Source organism: Paramacrobiotus metropolitanus, unplaced genomic scaffold, assembly GCF_019649055.1.
Source record: "Paramacrobiotus metropolitanus isolate TYO unplaced genomic scaffold, Prichtersi_v1.0 Parri_scaffold0000122, whole genome shotgun sequence".
NCBI lineage: Eukaryota > Metazoa > Tardigrada > Eutardigrada > Parachela > Macrobiotidae > Paramacrobiotus > Paramacrobiotus metropolitanus.
Genome location: NW_026570342.1, coordinates 353,500 through 367,753, shown reverse-complemented (window position 1 = coordinate 367,753; position 14,254 = coordinate 353,500). Strand labels below are relative to the sequence as shown.

Here is a 14,254-nt window from a genome sequence, read left to right as displayed (position 1 = left end):
CGTACTCTGTACAGGTGCGTGTTGCTGCACTGTACAAATTTCCGTCAACTGTACCGTAAGGTCAGGGTACAGTACTGTACTGCGCAACCAAAGGGAAATCCGTCATACGCATTTTGAAATACGCCTGCTGGAAACGACGCAGTGTTGTCAGTGAGTATCGTGCAAAATGACAGAAGCATGCATTGGTAAACGGCTAAACGCTGTCCTACTACCGTGGGCACACGACAGAAGTTGCCGTACCAATCTGCTTGGACAAGGTGGTCCAAGTGCTCCGGAGACCGGAAGTTAATGTTACGCCGATGAATTTATGGCTGGCTTTACTGAATTCCATATTCTTCAGCCTGATCACAAAACCACTGCATGAGTATATACGTTCAGCCAGAAAATTACAAAAGATACTGGGTAATAATATTGACGTTAATTTTTTGCTCTTTGTTATGCTAGTAGTAGTTCCACTCCAAAAAAGCTTGTTTTCCAACCTCTGATCCACTAATTTGTGTTCGAAGACGTTCGGACAATAATTCGCTCATATAAATACTCCCAACCGGATAATCCGACTGCAGAAGTTTCTACACTAGCGTATGTATATTATACTCGTATATGATATTAGCATCATCCCCGACGAGGAATTCTATAAAATGCAGGTACTACCACGGCACCACCACGATCACCGTTGGCTGAATGCTATACAAAAAAATCACTAAGTAAATCTGGTTTTCTCACCGAGTATCCGTAAATCTGCTGATTTATGGGGGTGTTTTCGGAAAAATTTGTGCTTGTTTTACCAGTTTATGCGTGCAGCTGCTGGAAAAGGGGGTGTGGATCACGGGACGCCCATAAACTCGTTACGACTAACACTGGAACGGATTCGATCGTTGTTAGGCAGGACACCGCTGGATTTGCTGGAAGATCTTCCGTGTAAAGTGTTTTGACCGTTCACCTCCTAGTTAAATGTAATTTCTGAAATCGTGGTTGATTTTCTAATATGCGGTGAGTACGCTTATTCAGGTAGTTTTTATTGAATTTGTTGCATCCCATTAAACCTCCCGCAATGACGCGTTCGATTTACGGTACTTTCAATTGTGCATTCTTAATTCTAATACGTGGGATGTTATTTAGGTTGAAGTTTTGCAGAACAAGTTAGTTCAGATAAAAGTCATAGAAAATTTAACATGAACTGACAACATTGTTTCCGTCTTCCCCTCCAGTGCCACCAGAACAGCTGTTAGCGGAAACGCTAGTTGCTCGTGCTTGTATTTATTACACTGCAACAATCCTTTTCTTAACGATTCAATGGGTCTCCCTGTCACTGGACGCTAATATGTGTGAATGCGAAGAAATCTGCCTGCTCTGAAATTCTTATACCCTGATGCACGTGTTGAACGAACGCATCCTTATGTAAGCCTTCACGCTTCGTGGAAGATAATGCATAATTACATATTAAATATCGTCCAAACAGCTATTCTTCCATAAGCTACAGACGTCAGAGTATAATTAACTCTTCAATCGCGTGCGGGGCTCTTCCCGCGAAAACCGTTGCCATATCAAAGACTCCACCGACCGGAAACGTCGCCAGTTGGGAGAAAGGCCCAACAAAAGGCTTATTTCCGATGTTGCGATTCTGTTTGAATTTGACCTTTGGGGAATACCCACTGGCATAACAGCTGTATTAGTGCTTTATGCAAGGCAGTGTTATGCCACCCACACATTCCCAGTCCCACACCATCGCATTCCCTTTCAGACCTGCATAAAGCTTTTAAAAATGTTTTAAACCAAAGGCGCTGCTTTATCTGAACGGCTTGTCAACAAATCTTACCATTTTTGGCGCAAGTAGGATAACCAGTTTACTGCTCTACCGTATAAGTTTTCATAATTAATGTTATAACCTTTCCTTCATAACTGCAATCAAGTACATTAACTGGACATTGCTTGCTAATTTTTAATAAATCCCGAGGCACAGCACTTTCTGCCATGACAACTCGTGGTAATTCTTCCAATTTCTCAAATGGATTTGCCACCAACTTCACCGCTATACCGGCTTCATCTGCAGAATTCACAGCCATTACCGTGACGCGCTTTGTCCTCAACACCGGCGTCGTGCTGATCATGCTAAAAGACCGAAGCCTCCACTCGTCCTTCAACGTTTACGTTCTCGTTTTGCTATGCGGCAACATCTTGTACGCCGTAGTGGATGGTCCTCTGAAAATTCTGACCTTCGCTACCCGTTGGTGGTTGGGTAATGTAGCCTGCAACGTAGAGGTGTATTGTATACAGATTCTGGCTTCGGTGATCCTGCACACGCACGTTCTGATCAGTCTCAACCGCCTCTGGGCGCTATTCTGGCCGGTGTCCTACCGGCAGCGCCACACGACGACAGTCGCCTGGCTGATCTGCTTAGGCATGGTGGTATACGTCCACGTGTTTCAGTTACCAGCAGTTATTATTGACGCGCTGTATTACCGCAATCTGGACCGAGGCTGCTTCTTCAACCGCGCCGCTCAGAAAACTTGGGCGACTGTTCAGAGTGTCTGGTTCTTCCACATCCCCATCTTCTTTGTCCCGGCGTGCTATCCGTTATTGTTGTGGAAGCAATTGAGTCGGCGGAAGACGTTAAAGCGCACGGGTCCAACAACCGATGTCAGTTCGATGCGAGGCAGTCGCAACGCCGCCAGTCGCCGACGAACGAAAGGATCGCGGTCGTTTATCGTCACCAGTTTGTTTACGCTGGGATTTGCCGTGAGCTGGATGCCCAGCGATCTCTACTATATTTTGGTGGACTGGATGCCAATGGGTCAGCTGGAGACGTTGCGCAAAGTGCAGACATCGATGAATCCTCTCCTGTCTCTACTGGATCCCATATTTTTTAGCCTAACGATGAAACATCTACAAGACTTCATTATACGGTTGTGGCGGAAATGTACAGCATGGCTAAAACGTTTTTAAATTCGGCTCATGTACCGAAAAATGTTCGTATCATCGTTTGGTACTGGAGCAGCACTTGTGCGGCTGTTAGTTTCTTATTTCTTCAACTATGTTTTTTTTAAATAGCTTTCCATTTCTTCCTTTATAAATTTTCTTGCTGAGATGCTCGTACATGTGTGAATATATGTAATGGCAAAAATGCATCCTTCCACTAGCTATAAGACGTTTCGCAAAACTTTCTCGAAATGTCCGATAATTTTACCGCAGTCGTCTGAGCACGCGTTTCTAGTGTTTGCATTTCCTGCAAGCCAGAATTTTGGGGAACAAAAATTCAGCCATTTCACACCCCTTGTCCACAGAAACGTCCGACACGCTGAAGCGCGTCTACAACAATTTATTAATGTGTCCCCCGTGTCGAACACCAGTTGCGCAATTCCGGCAATAGTGCTCCCATTTCCGATGCCAAACGTAGAAAGGGGATATTAGTCCCTAAGGTAGAAGTCACCGACACGACGCCCACCATGCTTTCGGCTTTGTATCTAACCAAACAATTCATACCGACGACGTCGTTTATGCCTCCAGTATGGGCGACGCTGACCACTAATTCGACTGGTTGTCTGGCGTCCACTCGCCGTCCAGATCGCACAAGCCCTTGTATGGGTACTGCACAGAGAAGTCATACTTCTATCGAATCCAGCCAAGCATGGAGCTTGTTAACGCCTAGTAAGACACCCATGAATCGGCAAACCAAGAAAAATAGATATAATTTTAAACCAATTCCTTTAAAATTTTCAAAGAAATTTTAAAACGAGTAATCATGTTCTATAACGTGTGCGCTCAGTGGGTATAACGTCTACATGTTCAGACGTTTACACATTTTTTACATATTACTGTATATTAGTTAATAACGTACTGCTGTGCTAGCATTATTAAGCTGACAACAAGACTGATGCTTAAAGTTAGTAACAGTAAAGTTAAAGTTAGTTAACGAACGCTTTTCCAAAAATGCCGCTCGATTGTTTATGTCAGTTAAGCGAGCAGCTATTGGTGCTATCAAGAAATATCGAGGATCTGAAACCAGTGCAAAACAACAAATTGCCCGTTGGAAACTGCAAAGATAAAAGTAAGCCGCTTTCCTTGTGTGCTACGATATGTGTCCAAATGCGCGTACAAGTAGAACACGCTAACATTATCTGCCGGTTGGATCGAAATTCAATTGTTCAAAGGGCAAAAAGCGTTGAATTGTGCTGCAGCAAGCAACTGGTAGTAACTGCTGTAATACTATAAGGGCTATGTTTTCCGTGCATGTACGATACACGGCAAGCTGGTGAACGGTGAGCGGGTGAACCATAAGGCAGTTAACTAACGCCAGCACGAAGGTAATTTCGGCGGTTAATGCAATCTTTGCATTAGTGCTTCGTTCTTCACATTACAAATTATTATTCAATCGCCATATTCCCGGTGCATCGTTGCTTGTTGTAACATTTCTGTTCAATTTTTTTGTAGCCAATCTTCCGGTAAAATGCGTTCAGGGGCAAACGTCAAACATTTTCTTCTTGTTGCTTTTGTTCTGGCCGCGTTCTGGGTAAGAACAAGAATCCTCTGTTATTCACGCTGCATTCCTTTGCCCGAACACAAAATTGCGTACCTAATCAATTCCTTTTCAATGTTCGACTTTTATCACTGGTTTTTTTTCGTTATTACTGGAGCATGCCAGTTGCCCAGTACTACTACTGTTTTGCAGCTTTTCCAGGCCAATGTAATGCCCCGGAACAGGGACTTCCTGGACGAGTATCGCATTCAGCCAGGAATGGCGTTGGGTAGCGCTTACTACGCCCCTCACAAATCGGCAAAAACCCCACTAAAAATCCCCCAGTGGACGCCGGTGACCAAGCCGTACTACGCCGCTGCAGGTGCCGGCGACGGACCAGCAGGTTGGCGCGGACAGCACGTGTACACTCCGAAGAGTCCCTGCAGCCGGTGCATCCAGCCCACACCCACCAGCAGTTCCCCGGCCGCAGCGCCATCAACCTGCCACGTCAGCACACGCTGGCGACGAATCACCGAGACGACGACGACCTGCTCACCCACCGTCTGTACCGCGCCGTGCCTTACGTTGTCCACCAGCTTCACGGAAACCGTTGTCGTTTCCATGTGTATTCGGACAGCTCGAACCGTTTACTTAACGACCGTCAGAGAAGTCGATAGCAGCACAGTTACGCTGGTCGTTTCGAAGATAGCACCGGTACTGTGCAACCGGCACATCGGTCTCCAGACGCCTGACCCCGGCAGCGGTGTGACGCTGTCGACCGACGGGAATCCCTGCTACAGCATCGCCGTCACGCCGGCCCCGATCGTCAGTACGACCTGCACCCTGGATGTGCAACAGACCACCTATGAATCCGGTATCACCACCGGGTCCGACGGCTCGCCAACTCCCAATGCTCAAGCACAGCTGGATCCGGTTACGTCCAGCGCAACTACATGCACGTTTTCATGAGCATCGGCTTTCGGGTTTATCTGTTCGCGTTCGTGTCAATCAAACTGGAACAGGCCTGCTTTTGATGGCTTCTGCTGTTCTTACCGGCTAAACTGATTTCCTTGAAATTTTGCCTCATTAAAAATAAATTCAGATGGTGAATGATTTTCGTTTCGTTTCGTTTTTCTAACTTCGAAGGAGATTTGTGACTTTTTCAAATCACTTCGTCGAACGGAACAATTTTTATTAAGCATGATAATAAAATTATATTAACTGAACTGTATGGTGGTGGTTAGCTTACCAACCGGAAAACAACGGAGCAGGTTTTTAAAACACTCCACATTTTTCCTGACTAGGATTTAGGGGCGTGGCAAGGCATGAAATTGAAGATTTAGTTGAGATTTAGTCGACGAAAAACAAGAATAAAAGTGCACTATGTACGTACAGACACGACAAGTGACGTCATTTTATTGTGCGGTGCTCCATTTCTAAGGTGGCTCTTGTCTTATAGTTTTTTTTTTAAATTCCTTAGTTTCCATAATTTTATAGTTTTGTGTGGAAAAGATCGATTGTCGAATTCTTCGCACAGATCATTATGCTGACCTCTTTCCACTCAGAGCCATAGGTAGGCACACAATCAATGGCTGTTTTTAATCGGCTTTAAGCAGTGTATACATCAACAACGTATCTGTAGTCAACATGTCACGAGCCAAAGACAACAAACAGCATGTAAATAATGATAGGCATTACCAGCAATAAAATTAATAATACTCTCGTGGCAATCATAATAATCATTACTTACGTACAGTTCTTGTATTTACTTGTTTTAATATTGCAAAACAGAGCAGAGAAGAAGCAGTGGCACTGGCCGCGTGGCCGGTGTGAAATCGCTCATAGAGCGAAATCGTCCAGATTGTGTGGAAGTACCGATGAATGCCGCTGAGTACATACCAGTACGATAAGTTCGGCAACCTTTATTCTTCACACGAGAGGGACTCTTAACACGAGATTGTCACGTCTTCGTAAAGTCATTTATTCACTTAGCACTTCACAGTCATACTGGCAGCTTACGCTGCTGCTGTTCACACGTTGCTATGTCACATCATCACAGCACACCTATCCAGTTGACACATCCAGTCAGCTATAATAAAATTCCTCACAAGCTGCACTGTTCTACATGTGAATGCTTCGACTGTAGTACAGATCCTCAGAACGGATAAAATTTTCTCTGACATTTTTCAAATTGCTGTGGCCATAACGTCTCACCTACAGTATATTGTTTGCAATGTTCTGATTTGCGGTTTCGCAGGAAAGATCAATAATTCACCTTCATTGCTGTTGTCAGCGACTCGACTGTTAAGATTTCGGATTACGGAACTGGAATGGCATATCGTCTTGGTAAGTTCTACTCTACCATTGTACTACATTCCAGAAACCATTTTCTGATGTTTTGAGATTATAATTATAAGATGCGATATTTTGAGAATTTTTTAAATAATTATGAGTGTATAACCACGTGGAATGACCGTATTCTAAAACGTACGTAAATTGCAGGCAAATCGGACAAAGATGACGGAAATCTGTTCAAGAAAATAGATAAGGTGCGGCGGTAATACAAATATAATAATATATAGTTCGTATTCATTATGATATGCGCAAGATGAACTTAATAATATATGATAATTATGATCACCATCAGCGTGTTTGAGGCTGAACAGTATTTTGTCCACAGGAATACCGAAGTTTAAAGGAAGAAATAATCAAAGAAAGGGACGAAGACCGACGTATGCAGCGTTTCCGTACCCGTACAGATATACAGTATGCTTTACATCTATAGATCGTCGCTATTTTTAGAAAAGGTCATTACACTCCAGCAGAAGGTGGCCGAGTGCACCCACACCATCGAGCAACAGAAGTCCCGACTGGACGATCAGCAGTGCGCGATCAACGCAAAGAATCGCATAGTTGTCGCGCTGCAGCAGCGGCTGACGGACGGTGAGGCGCGTTCCCTGGTTGAGCAGCAGCGCTTCCGGGATATGGAGGAGCGCCTAGCGGCGGAACAGCGGCGCAATGCGGAGCTAACGGCGGTGAATAAGAAGCTCATGGGCTTCACCACGGCACTGCACGGGTTCATGGCGACCATCGCGATGTTGTGGCAGATGTGGTGGTAAGGGGGGGGTGAACCTTGTGGCCAGCTGCCTCAACTGTACCACATCGCTGTTTTTAGGTTCCGCAAGGACCACTGCCAGTTCCGAATCCGCTTTTGGCTGCAGTGTGAGTATGAATTATTGATGTGCGTAATACATATGTATATGTGATCATATTTTTCTTGTTTTGCCAGCAATTTATAATTCTTTTTAATTTATAAGCACTGAGCCCTATAGTGAATCCCTTAATCATCCAACATGTTACAATGTTTGCATTTTTTTCCTATCGATGCGCATTTAGGCTAGTATAGCTGTAGATGCGTGGATGTGCAGTTAGTTAAATTTTGAGTAGAATGTTTCGGCTGAGCACCAGCAAATAATTCTGCCCGTTAATTGTAGAAATCCCGCGGTCTTTGACGGTGCAGCGGAGGTCCTGCCAGCTCCGCGCGATGCAGCAGCGGATCCACTGCCAGCGGAAATGGTCGAGCCGGTTGAAGAGGACGGCGAGCTGATGACTGATCCACAGCTGCCAGTTGATGCCGAAATAGCGCTCGCCATCGTCTCTGCTGTACTAAGCAGTTCTACGACGTCTAGCGACGACGACGGTGAAGGCAGCGGTAATCTACACACCCTGGAAATGGCGCAACCGACGGCGGCAAATGAGGCCGCCCATAATGACGGCGGGAGTAAGGTGGCATGGCCGGTGACACCTCTATCAGTTATGGAGATTAACCATGCCGGCGGGAGTAAGCGGAACCATTCGGAATTGGGGCATCACCAGTGCTATGGAGTGTACGACTTTGAAGCGTAACTGCGCGGGTATGCATGTGGGAAGAATGGTTGTGGGATGGCCTTCCAGGAATAGCACAATTACGAGTAGCAGCGCGTATGCGTATACCTTTTTGCTGCAATCTGTTCTGTTCAGTTCGGGTGTTTTACGCGATTCATGGGCACTTGACAATTTCAATCACTAACCCCATGATTGTCTCAACTAAACTAAATTAAATTAATCCTGTACAGTCCTCTTTTGTGAGTGGAATGGGAAATGTTGCCATTAGATATTGTCAGTGTTTTCTGTAGAAGCTACCTGCTTCCGTTTCAAGGAGGTAGGTTTTGTTGTTCCCGCCTTTTTAATTGGTACGGATGTTAGGTATGTACAGTAATAATTATGTTGCTGCACTTACTGCATCTGAATGTTACACAATCTAATACACAATCTAAATATTTGATTCGAGCTTGGTTTTTTTAATAAATGCTGTTAATTGTGTGTACTCTCATCGATTTTGCGTGTTTAGACACTTCCTACAGTCTATATAAACGTATAACTATCATAAGTCTTCAGCCATACATTTTCGCCATCTTATACAATTGAACCGTCAAAATATTACTTAGATGTCAAAAATTTCCCACAAGCAATCAAATTTTGACAGCAATCAAACTATATGCTACGCTGTATGTAATTCGAAAATCTACAACGTTGGTAGGGTGCCGGTTTCCGCAAAGGGACAAGGTTGCTAGCCAGTACTAATGGCCACCTCCCGTTAAACGAATTTCACAATATCAAACCTAAACGGTTAAGGAAAAGCATTTGCGAGGATTCACTACTGGGTCTCTTCAAAGGGCATTAACACGGTGCAGAAGACTTTTATGTTCTTCCATCCCAGGAAATCATATATTACGTCATTGCACGAACTGAGTTCCGCACAGTGTCTTGACAACACTACAGTCTGCAACGGTAATGTCACGGTTGTCACCTACAATCATATTGTACAGATACTAGTACAAGTTGCACGGTTGTACGACGATATAATACAGTTCCATGAAGACAGAAATTACTGGCTTTGTCTGCTGCCTGTGAATGTGTGTTACGGTCACTGTTACCCGGGTGCCTGCACCTGGGTCTCACTGTCTGTAGCACAGAACTGGCATAAACGCTGAACTGTTTGCGGCAGTGTGGTCGGAAAAGTACAAAAGAAGTCACTTTAGCAAGAAGGTGTCTGGCGTCTAGTCCGGTTTCTCTAAGAGCGAAATTCTGTCTCCGCTTTCAAATTCTTCCCGGATGTTGGATTTCACCGACATACAATGCTTTAAGCGTGGCCTAGCGCAAACCTTTTGAAAACCGAACAGTTTTTCCTGTATTTCGAATTTATTTTGGTAAATAATAGGGCTCTCTATTGAGGCTCATACTCTATAATAAGGCTCATACTCTATTGAAGCGAAATACAGTAGTCAAAAACTATTTTGCCGCAAAGGTTGCGGTCAAATTAGCCACTTCGAAAATAGTAAATATTAGGGTGTGGCTATTCCCACCACTTTTAGGCTATTCGCGCCGCTGTCTTTTAAAAATGAATTCTAACACCACCTCTCGACTTGCCACCGCCTTTGCACACCTTTTTTGGCTGCTCTAGGCTCTTTATTGCATCTTCCACACAAATAAGTTGTCTGCATCCTAATTAATGACTTGGTTGGGTTTATAGACTCCGAATTAGTGGCGTTTTTCTCTTTAATATTCGGTTCACCGTCGGTGCGGATTCGGTGGTAGGGTTACGTTACCCAAAAGCACGCCCATCATGCTTTTTGCTTTTCATCTGACCCATTCGTCTAATGAGGTCGCGTTCGGCTGCGGCTTCCTGCTGATTTGGAGAATGGTCAAGGCCGGCTCCATCCTCCACTGGATCGCCATTGCTATCCTTATTGTCAACGTCTACACCACGGGGGGCGTGGTCTTTACCTCTCAAAAAGCCGCCACCCCAAGTCGTGACAGGTCTGCAGTACAGTTTTGCACTGACAGTCACTGACTGCAGATTCCGTTTTCCTCAGTTGGTGGTTTTTGGTGTGGCGGCAACATCGCCAATAAAGTCGATGCTTCCGGATTGTTTTGTCAAGGATACGCGTGACGCCCATACGGCCCCGCGTTATAGGATCTACAGCTAAATGTCTGATATCGGGAACTCCACCAACCCTATCGACGCTTCTCCGTAATGCACATTCGATGAAGTACCCATAAATGTTGTAAACAGCCACACCGGGCACACGTGCTCGCGCAATTCAGCCTCATCGTCGTCCTCCACAGAGCAGTTTTTTGCAGGTGTTGTGTGATCGTGTGGATTCCGTCCGTTTCCGCTTATTGCTTCCGGTGAGTTACGGGTGAGCTGGTGGCCTTCTCATTCGGCACTGCCGTTCATGAGGCGGTCTTCTTCGGACGAGAGATTTCCGCTGATTTTGGGATTGCGCTGCATTCGCCCTTCTCTTCGCTGGTTGTTGTGGGGCGGTTGACGCTATTTGTCATTCGCTATCTGCGTAGGAACTGCAGCCGTCTGGCTATTCATCCCATTGTGCACGGCGACATCGCCGGCTGGGAGCTGATTGGGTGCTGCTAACGAAGCAGCGTCCTCGTAGGGAGCAGGTGGGATAACCTGTGCCATCGGCAATCGGCGCGGCGGTAATCTCGGTTGTGTAGGTTATCGCTGTGTGCAGGAATGCCAACACACAGCGTCCGCTGTCATAAGCTGCAGCGGCCTTTTTAATTAAATTACAGTAAGTACATTACAAAAAAAGGAATTATTCTTGAGATTTCTTCGTTTTTACTTGCTTTGAATTGTGTTACCAGAGAGGGCACAGCACACTTAGTGGGTTGCATATTTTTGCTACTGCAATTCATTATGTAGTCTTATTACAGTCGTTTCTGGCGTTCGTCTGGGAGATTTTGTGTTTTCCTTATTACTGCTTCTTTTTTCCTGCTTTTTCTCCGCTGCGGATGTGTTTGACATTAAAAAGATTCTACGGGTACCAGTTCGGCCATATTAAGTCGTTTGCCGTGATTTATTCTTCGTTTACAAAACGAAGAATGAGTTGTGCAGGGACCGTGCGCGTGGCGGTCGGTACGAGAAATGTTAACACTCACCAGGGCACATTTTCCGGGGCCAAAATCAGAAAAATACTCATTTTTTTAAGAAATATAGTATAGCATCGTATTATTATTAAAAAAATAATTTAATCTGCTGACACTTAAAGGGCGTGGCCAAATAAAATTATTAGTACGTCATACTACATGCAATTCTTAATGCAATAGCTCGAACAGGCTGTTTGTACATATAACAGTAATATGTAAAGCACGAAAGTTTCATCTTTTGCAGAAACGTAGTATACCACCATATTATGATTAACAAAGTAATTTCGTGTGCAAAGGGTAAGACGACACACTACAAACTCCACTAAATTTTGGTAGTTATGATTCAATGCGTTATTGCAACAGTACAAACTGTCACAGTGCCGTTGATTTGTAATGATAACAGTTAAATCATGATTCAACAATCCCTAAAACTAGTTACAATAAATCTCTAGTACAGTAGCTCTCAAGCAATTAATTTTTGCATTCAGACATGAGTATCCATAGTTTATTTATTCCTCGCAATTCTGCGCTGGGTCTGCAAGCTATTCAACAAACAGCTGCAAAAGCATTGCGCTGGTGCTGTGCATTAGTATGTAGTATTACGTATTAATTAATTTCGCTCGGCCACACCCCGTGAGTGTCAGCAGATGAATTTATTTTTTTAATGATACGACGATAATATGCTATGTTCCTGCAAAAGATGGTATTTTTCTGTTTCTGGACCCGGAAAACATATCCTGGTGACTGGTCACTGTCAGACGACTGGAAATTCTGAAAAACTTCCAACAAACTTAAAGCAAACCACGCTGTCAGCGCTGCACGCCGGCGTAAGTCTCCGGGTTGAGCTCGTTTGAGATGATACGCCTACTAATGCGACCCTACATGTTGGATCCGGTGTCGACAGTGGTTGGTGATCATGCGCAAAGACAAAAGCATGCAATGTTGTCCTGCCGACGCCGCCATACGACAACATGACCTTTCTATACACATTACGTTGCGACGTATTAACGTAGTTTATCCGTTGCTCCAAAAACTAATCACTATTGCGTTAAAAACTGCAAACGCTTTACCTAAGTCAAAGTGTGCGTACTTGCACTTGGACTCACTGTCCTGTTTTCTGTATAGACTTTCGAACGTGTCAGATGGCGCTGAATAAGCGCACATGACCCTCGACCGAACAGCACGAAAGTTTCGAAGTTTATTTTGAGACTGCCACACAAAACAACCATCTACTGATATGAGCGGAATCTGTAGCCAGTGTCGCTGCGCTGCAGAATGCAGATCCGTGAAATAGCGGAAAACGGAAAATCCCCTAACACATGTACAAAACTGGAGCCACAATAAGCAAAGCAGTTGCAACATTCAACAAAATATACGCCAGTCCAGGGAGCTCGTTTGGATATTCCGAGAGTACCAGTCGTGATCCGTTGCCGCACCCACTTGTCTACTTGACTATCTAGGGCCTGCTTTCCTTATACTGATACTGTGTTGCGTTATTAATGTCGTGGGTCAGAGCGGTCAGGGCACGGAAGGCGCACGTATCGCCGAAATCCGCCGGTTTACAAAAGGGCTTCGCGTCGGAGTGCATCTGCTGATCAACGTCAGCGGCAGTGTGACAGTAAGGCGCCAGCGTCTTGTCCACAATGTCGTCGATGGCCTTCAGCTCTTTGGCTGGCATTTTATCCGGTCGAACACGGGTCATCACGTGGAAGACCGGGTCGTCACAAATGCCGGTTTTGTAGTTGGTGGCGCGGCAGATGTATGCGATGTACACACGATTATAATCCACGTACAACATGTGGATGTTATTGGTCACTAAACAAAATTCAAAATTGTTTGATTTTGGTTAACTGGTTTGTTTTTGAACCGATGCAGATATTAATATTGAAATAATAAATCTAGATTGCAACGTACCAGGTATGTCGGAATCCACTGAAGACAGCGCTTTGCCGGGGCACTGTCCGTTGTGTCCGTATAAGCCGAGAAACAGCCGATACACACAATCCGTATCATTAGGATTGTTGTACTGTGAAATGTGCAGGATCATTCCGGTAGCTGGAATGTTGGTAAACGCCAGCCCGGTGCGGTTCAGCGGAAGGTGGTCAAGCGAAACTGTACACCAAATATTATGTATTGCTATTAACGAAATCATGTACATGTACGACCTGTGGTACATGTACGACCTTCGTATTCGCGTGGTAAAGAATTATTTAACCGTGATTATTCCTCAGATCCTTGGCTACCGCTATTCTGCTATTGCTGTGTGCAACTGTGTACAGCGGTCAGTACATCTGCTGCACCGCCAGAGTAAACATCAATAAACATTAATGCAGTATTATACGGTACGTCTACAATACTTCATAAAATCGAAATGAACAGTTGACAAGTTGTGGAAATTTTAAGGAAATATAAATACAAACGCAATTCGTACCCTTTCGGGTTCCGGTATGGGCACCGTTTTCACAGTGATTGGGACGCCGCACCCGACTTTCCTTATTCGATTTCCGGAGGCAGCAGTTACTTGTTGACTAGCCAAAAGAAGTGGCTTACCAGCAGGAGATCGCTCCGGTTTCTTCTCGGGATTGAGTGGATTCTGTATGGCCTGTGCGATAATAAGGATCATCGATAGGCCCACTGAAAAAAATTACACTGCCTAATCTTGATAGGTGGAGTACTGAAGCAGTTCCTGTTCTTAAATTGTAGACAAGTTGTTTGGTTTCTAAAACAATTAATAAATTAAACACAATCTAATTAAACATGCCGTAACATCATCACATAATTATACTCTGTAGTCTATACTGCGGTAACTTACAA

The 14,254-nt window shown here is 44.6% G+C and overlaps 4 protein-coding genes and 1 long non-coding RNA gene across 5 annotated transcripts; 4 read left to right on the top strand and 1 right to left on the bottom strand.

Annotated features, from left to right (window-relative positions):
• The first annotated feature begins 1,971 nt into the window (after positions 1-1,971).
• LOC129598444 (melatonin receptor type 1B-like) lies at positions 1,972-2,943 on the top strand. Its single transcript, XM_055496346.1, has one exon. It carries the CDS (start codon positions 1,972-1,974, stop codon positions 2,941-2,943), a length of 972 nt encoding a protein of 323 aa, XP_055352321.1.
• A 1,312-nt stretch (positions 2,944-4,255) lies between these two features.
• On the top strand, positions 4,256-5,528 carry LOC129598438 (mucin-2-like). Its single transcript, XM_055496341.1, has 3 exons — positions 4,256-4,301; positions 4,429-4,507; positions 4,667-5,528. The coding sequence occupies exons 2-3, from the start codon at positions 4,445-4,447 to the stop codon at positions 5,420-5,422; spliced, it is 819 nt and encodes a 272-aa protein (XP_055352316.1). The 5' UTR covers positions 4,256-4,301; positions 4,429-4,444; the 3' UTR covers positions 5,423-5,528.
• Positions 5,529-6,617: 1,089 nt separating this feature from the next.
• LOC129598441 (uncharacterized) lies at positions 6,618-7,322 on the top strand. The gene is made up of 4 exons (XR_008691701.1): positions 6,618-6,799; positions 6,956-7,002; positions 7,134-7,185; positions 7,256-7,322. It is a non-coding gene; the product is annotated as an uncharacterized LOC129598441 (long non-coding RNA).
• Positions 7,323-7,502: 180 nt separating this feature from the next.
• On the top strand, positions 7,503-8,619 carry LOC129598440 (uncharacterized). The gene is made up of 3 exons (XM_055496344.1): positions 7,503-7,568; positions 7,629-7,675; positions 7,948-8,619. Exon 3 carries the CDS (start codon positions 8,027-8,029, stop codon positions 8,357-8,359), a length of 333 nt encoding a protein of 110 aa, XP_055352319.1. The 5' UTR covers positions 7,503-7,568; positions 7,629-7,675; positions 7,948-8,026; the 3' UTR covers positions 8,360-8,619.
• Positions 8,620-12,896: 4,277 nt separating this feature from the next.
• Positions 12,897-13,501, bottom strand: LOC129598443 (uncharacterized). Its single transcript, XM_055496345.1, has 2 exons — positions 13,355-13,501; positions 12,897-13,255 (listed from the first exon to the last, which is right to left on the bottom strand). Exons 1-2 carry the CDS (start codon positions 13,485-13,487, stop codon positions 12,897-12,899), a joined length of 492 nt encoding a protein of 163 aa, XP_055352320.1. The 5' UTR covers positions 13,488-13,501.
• Between the last annotated feature and the right edge of the window lie 753 nt (positions 13,502-14,254).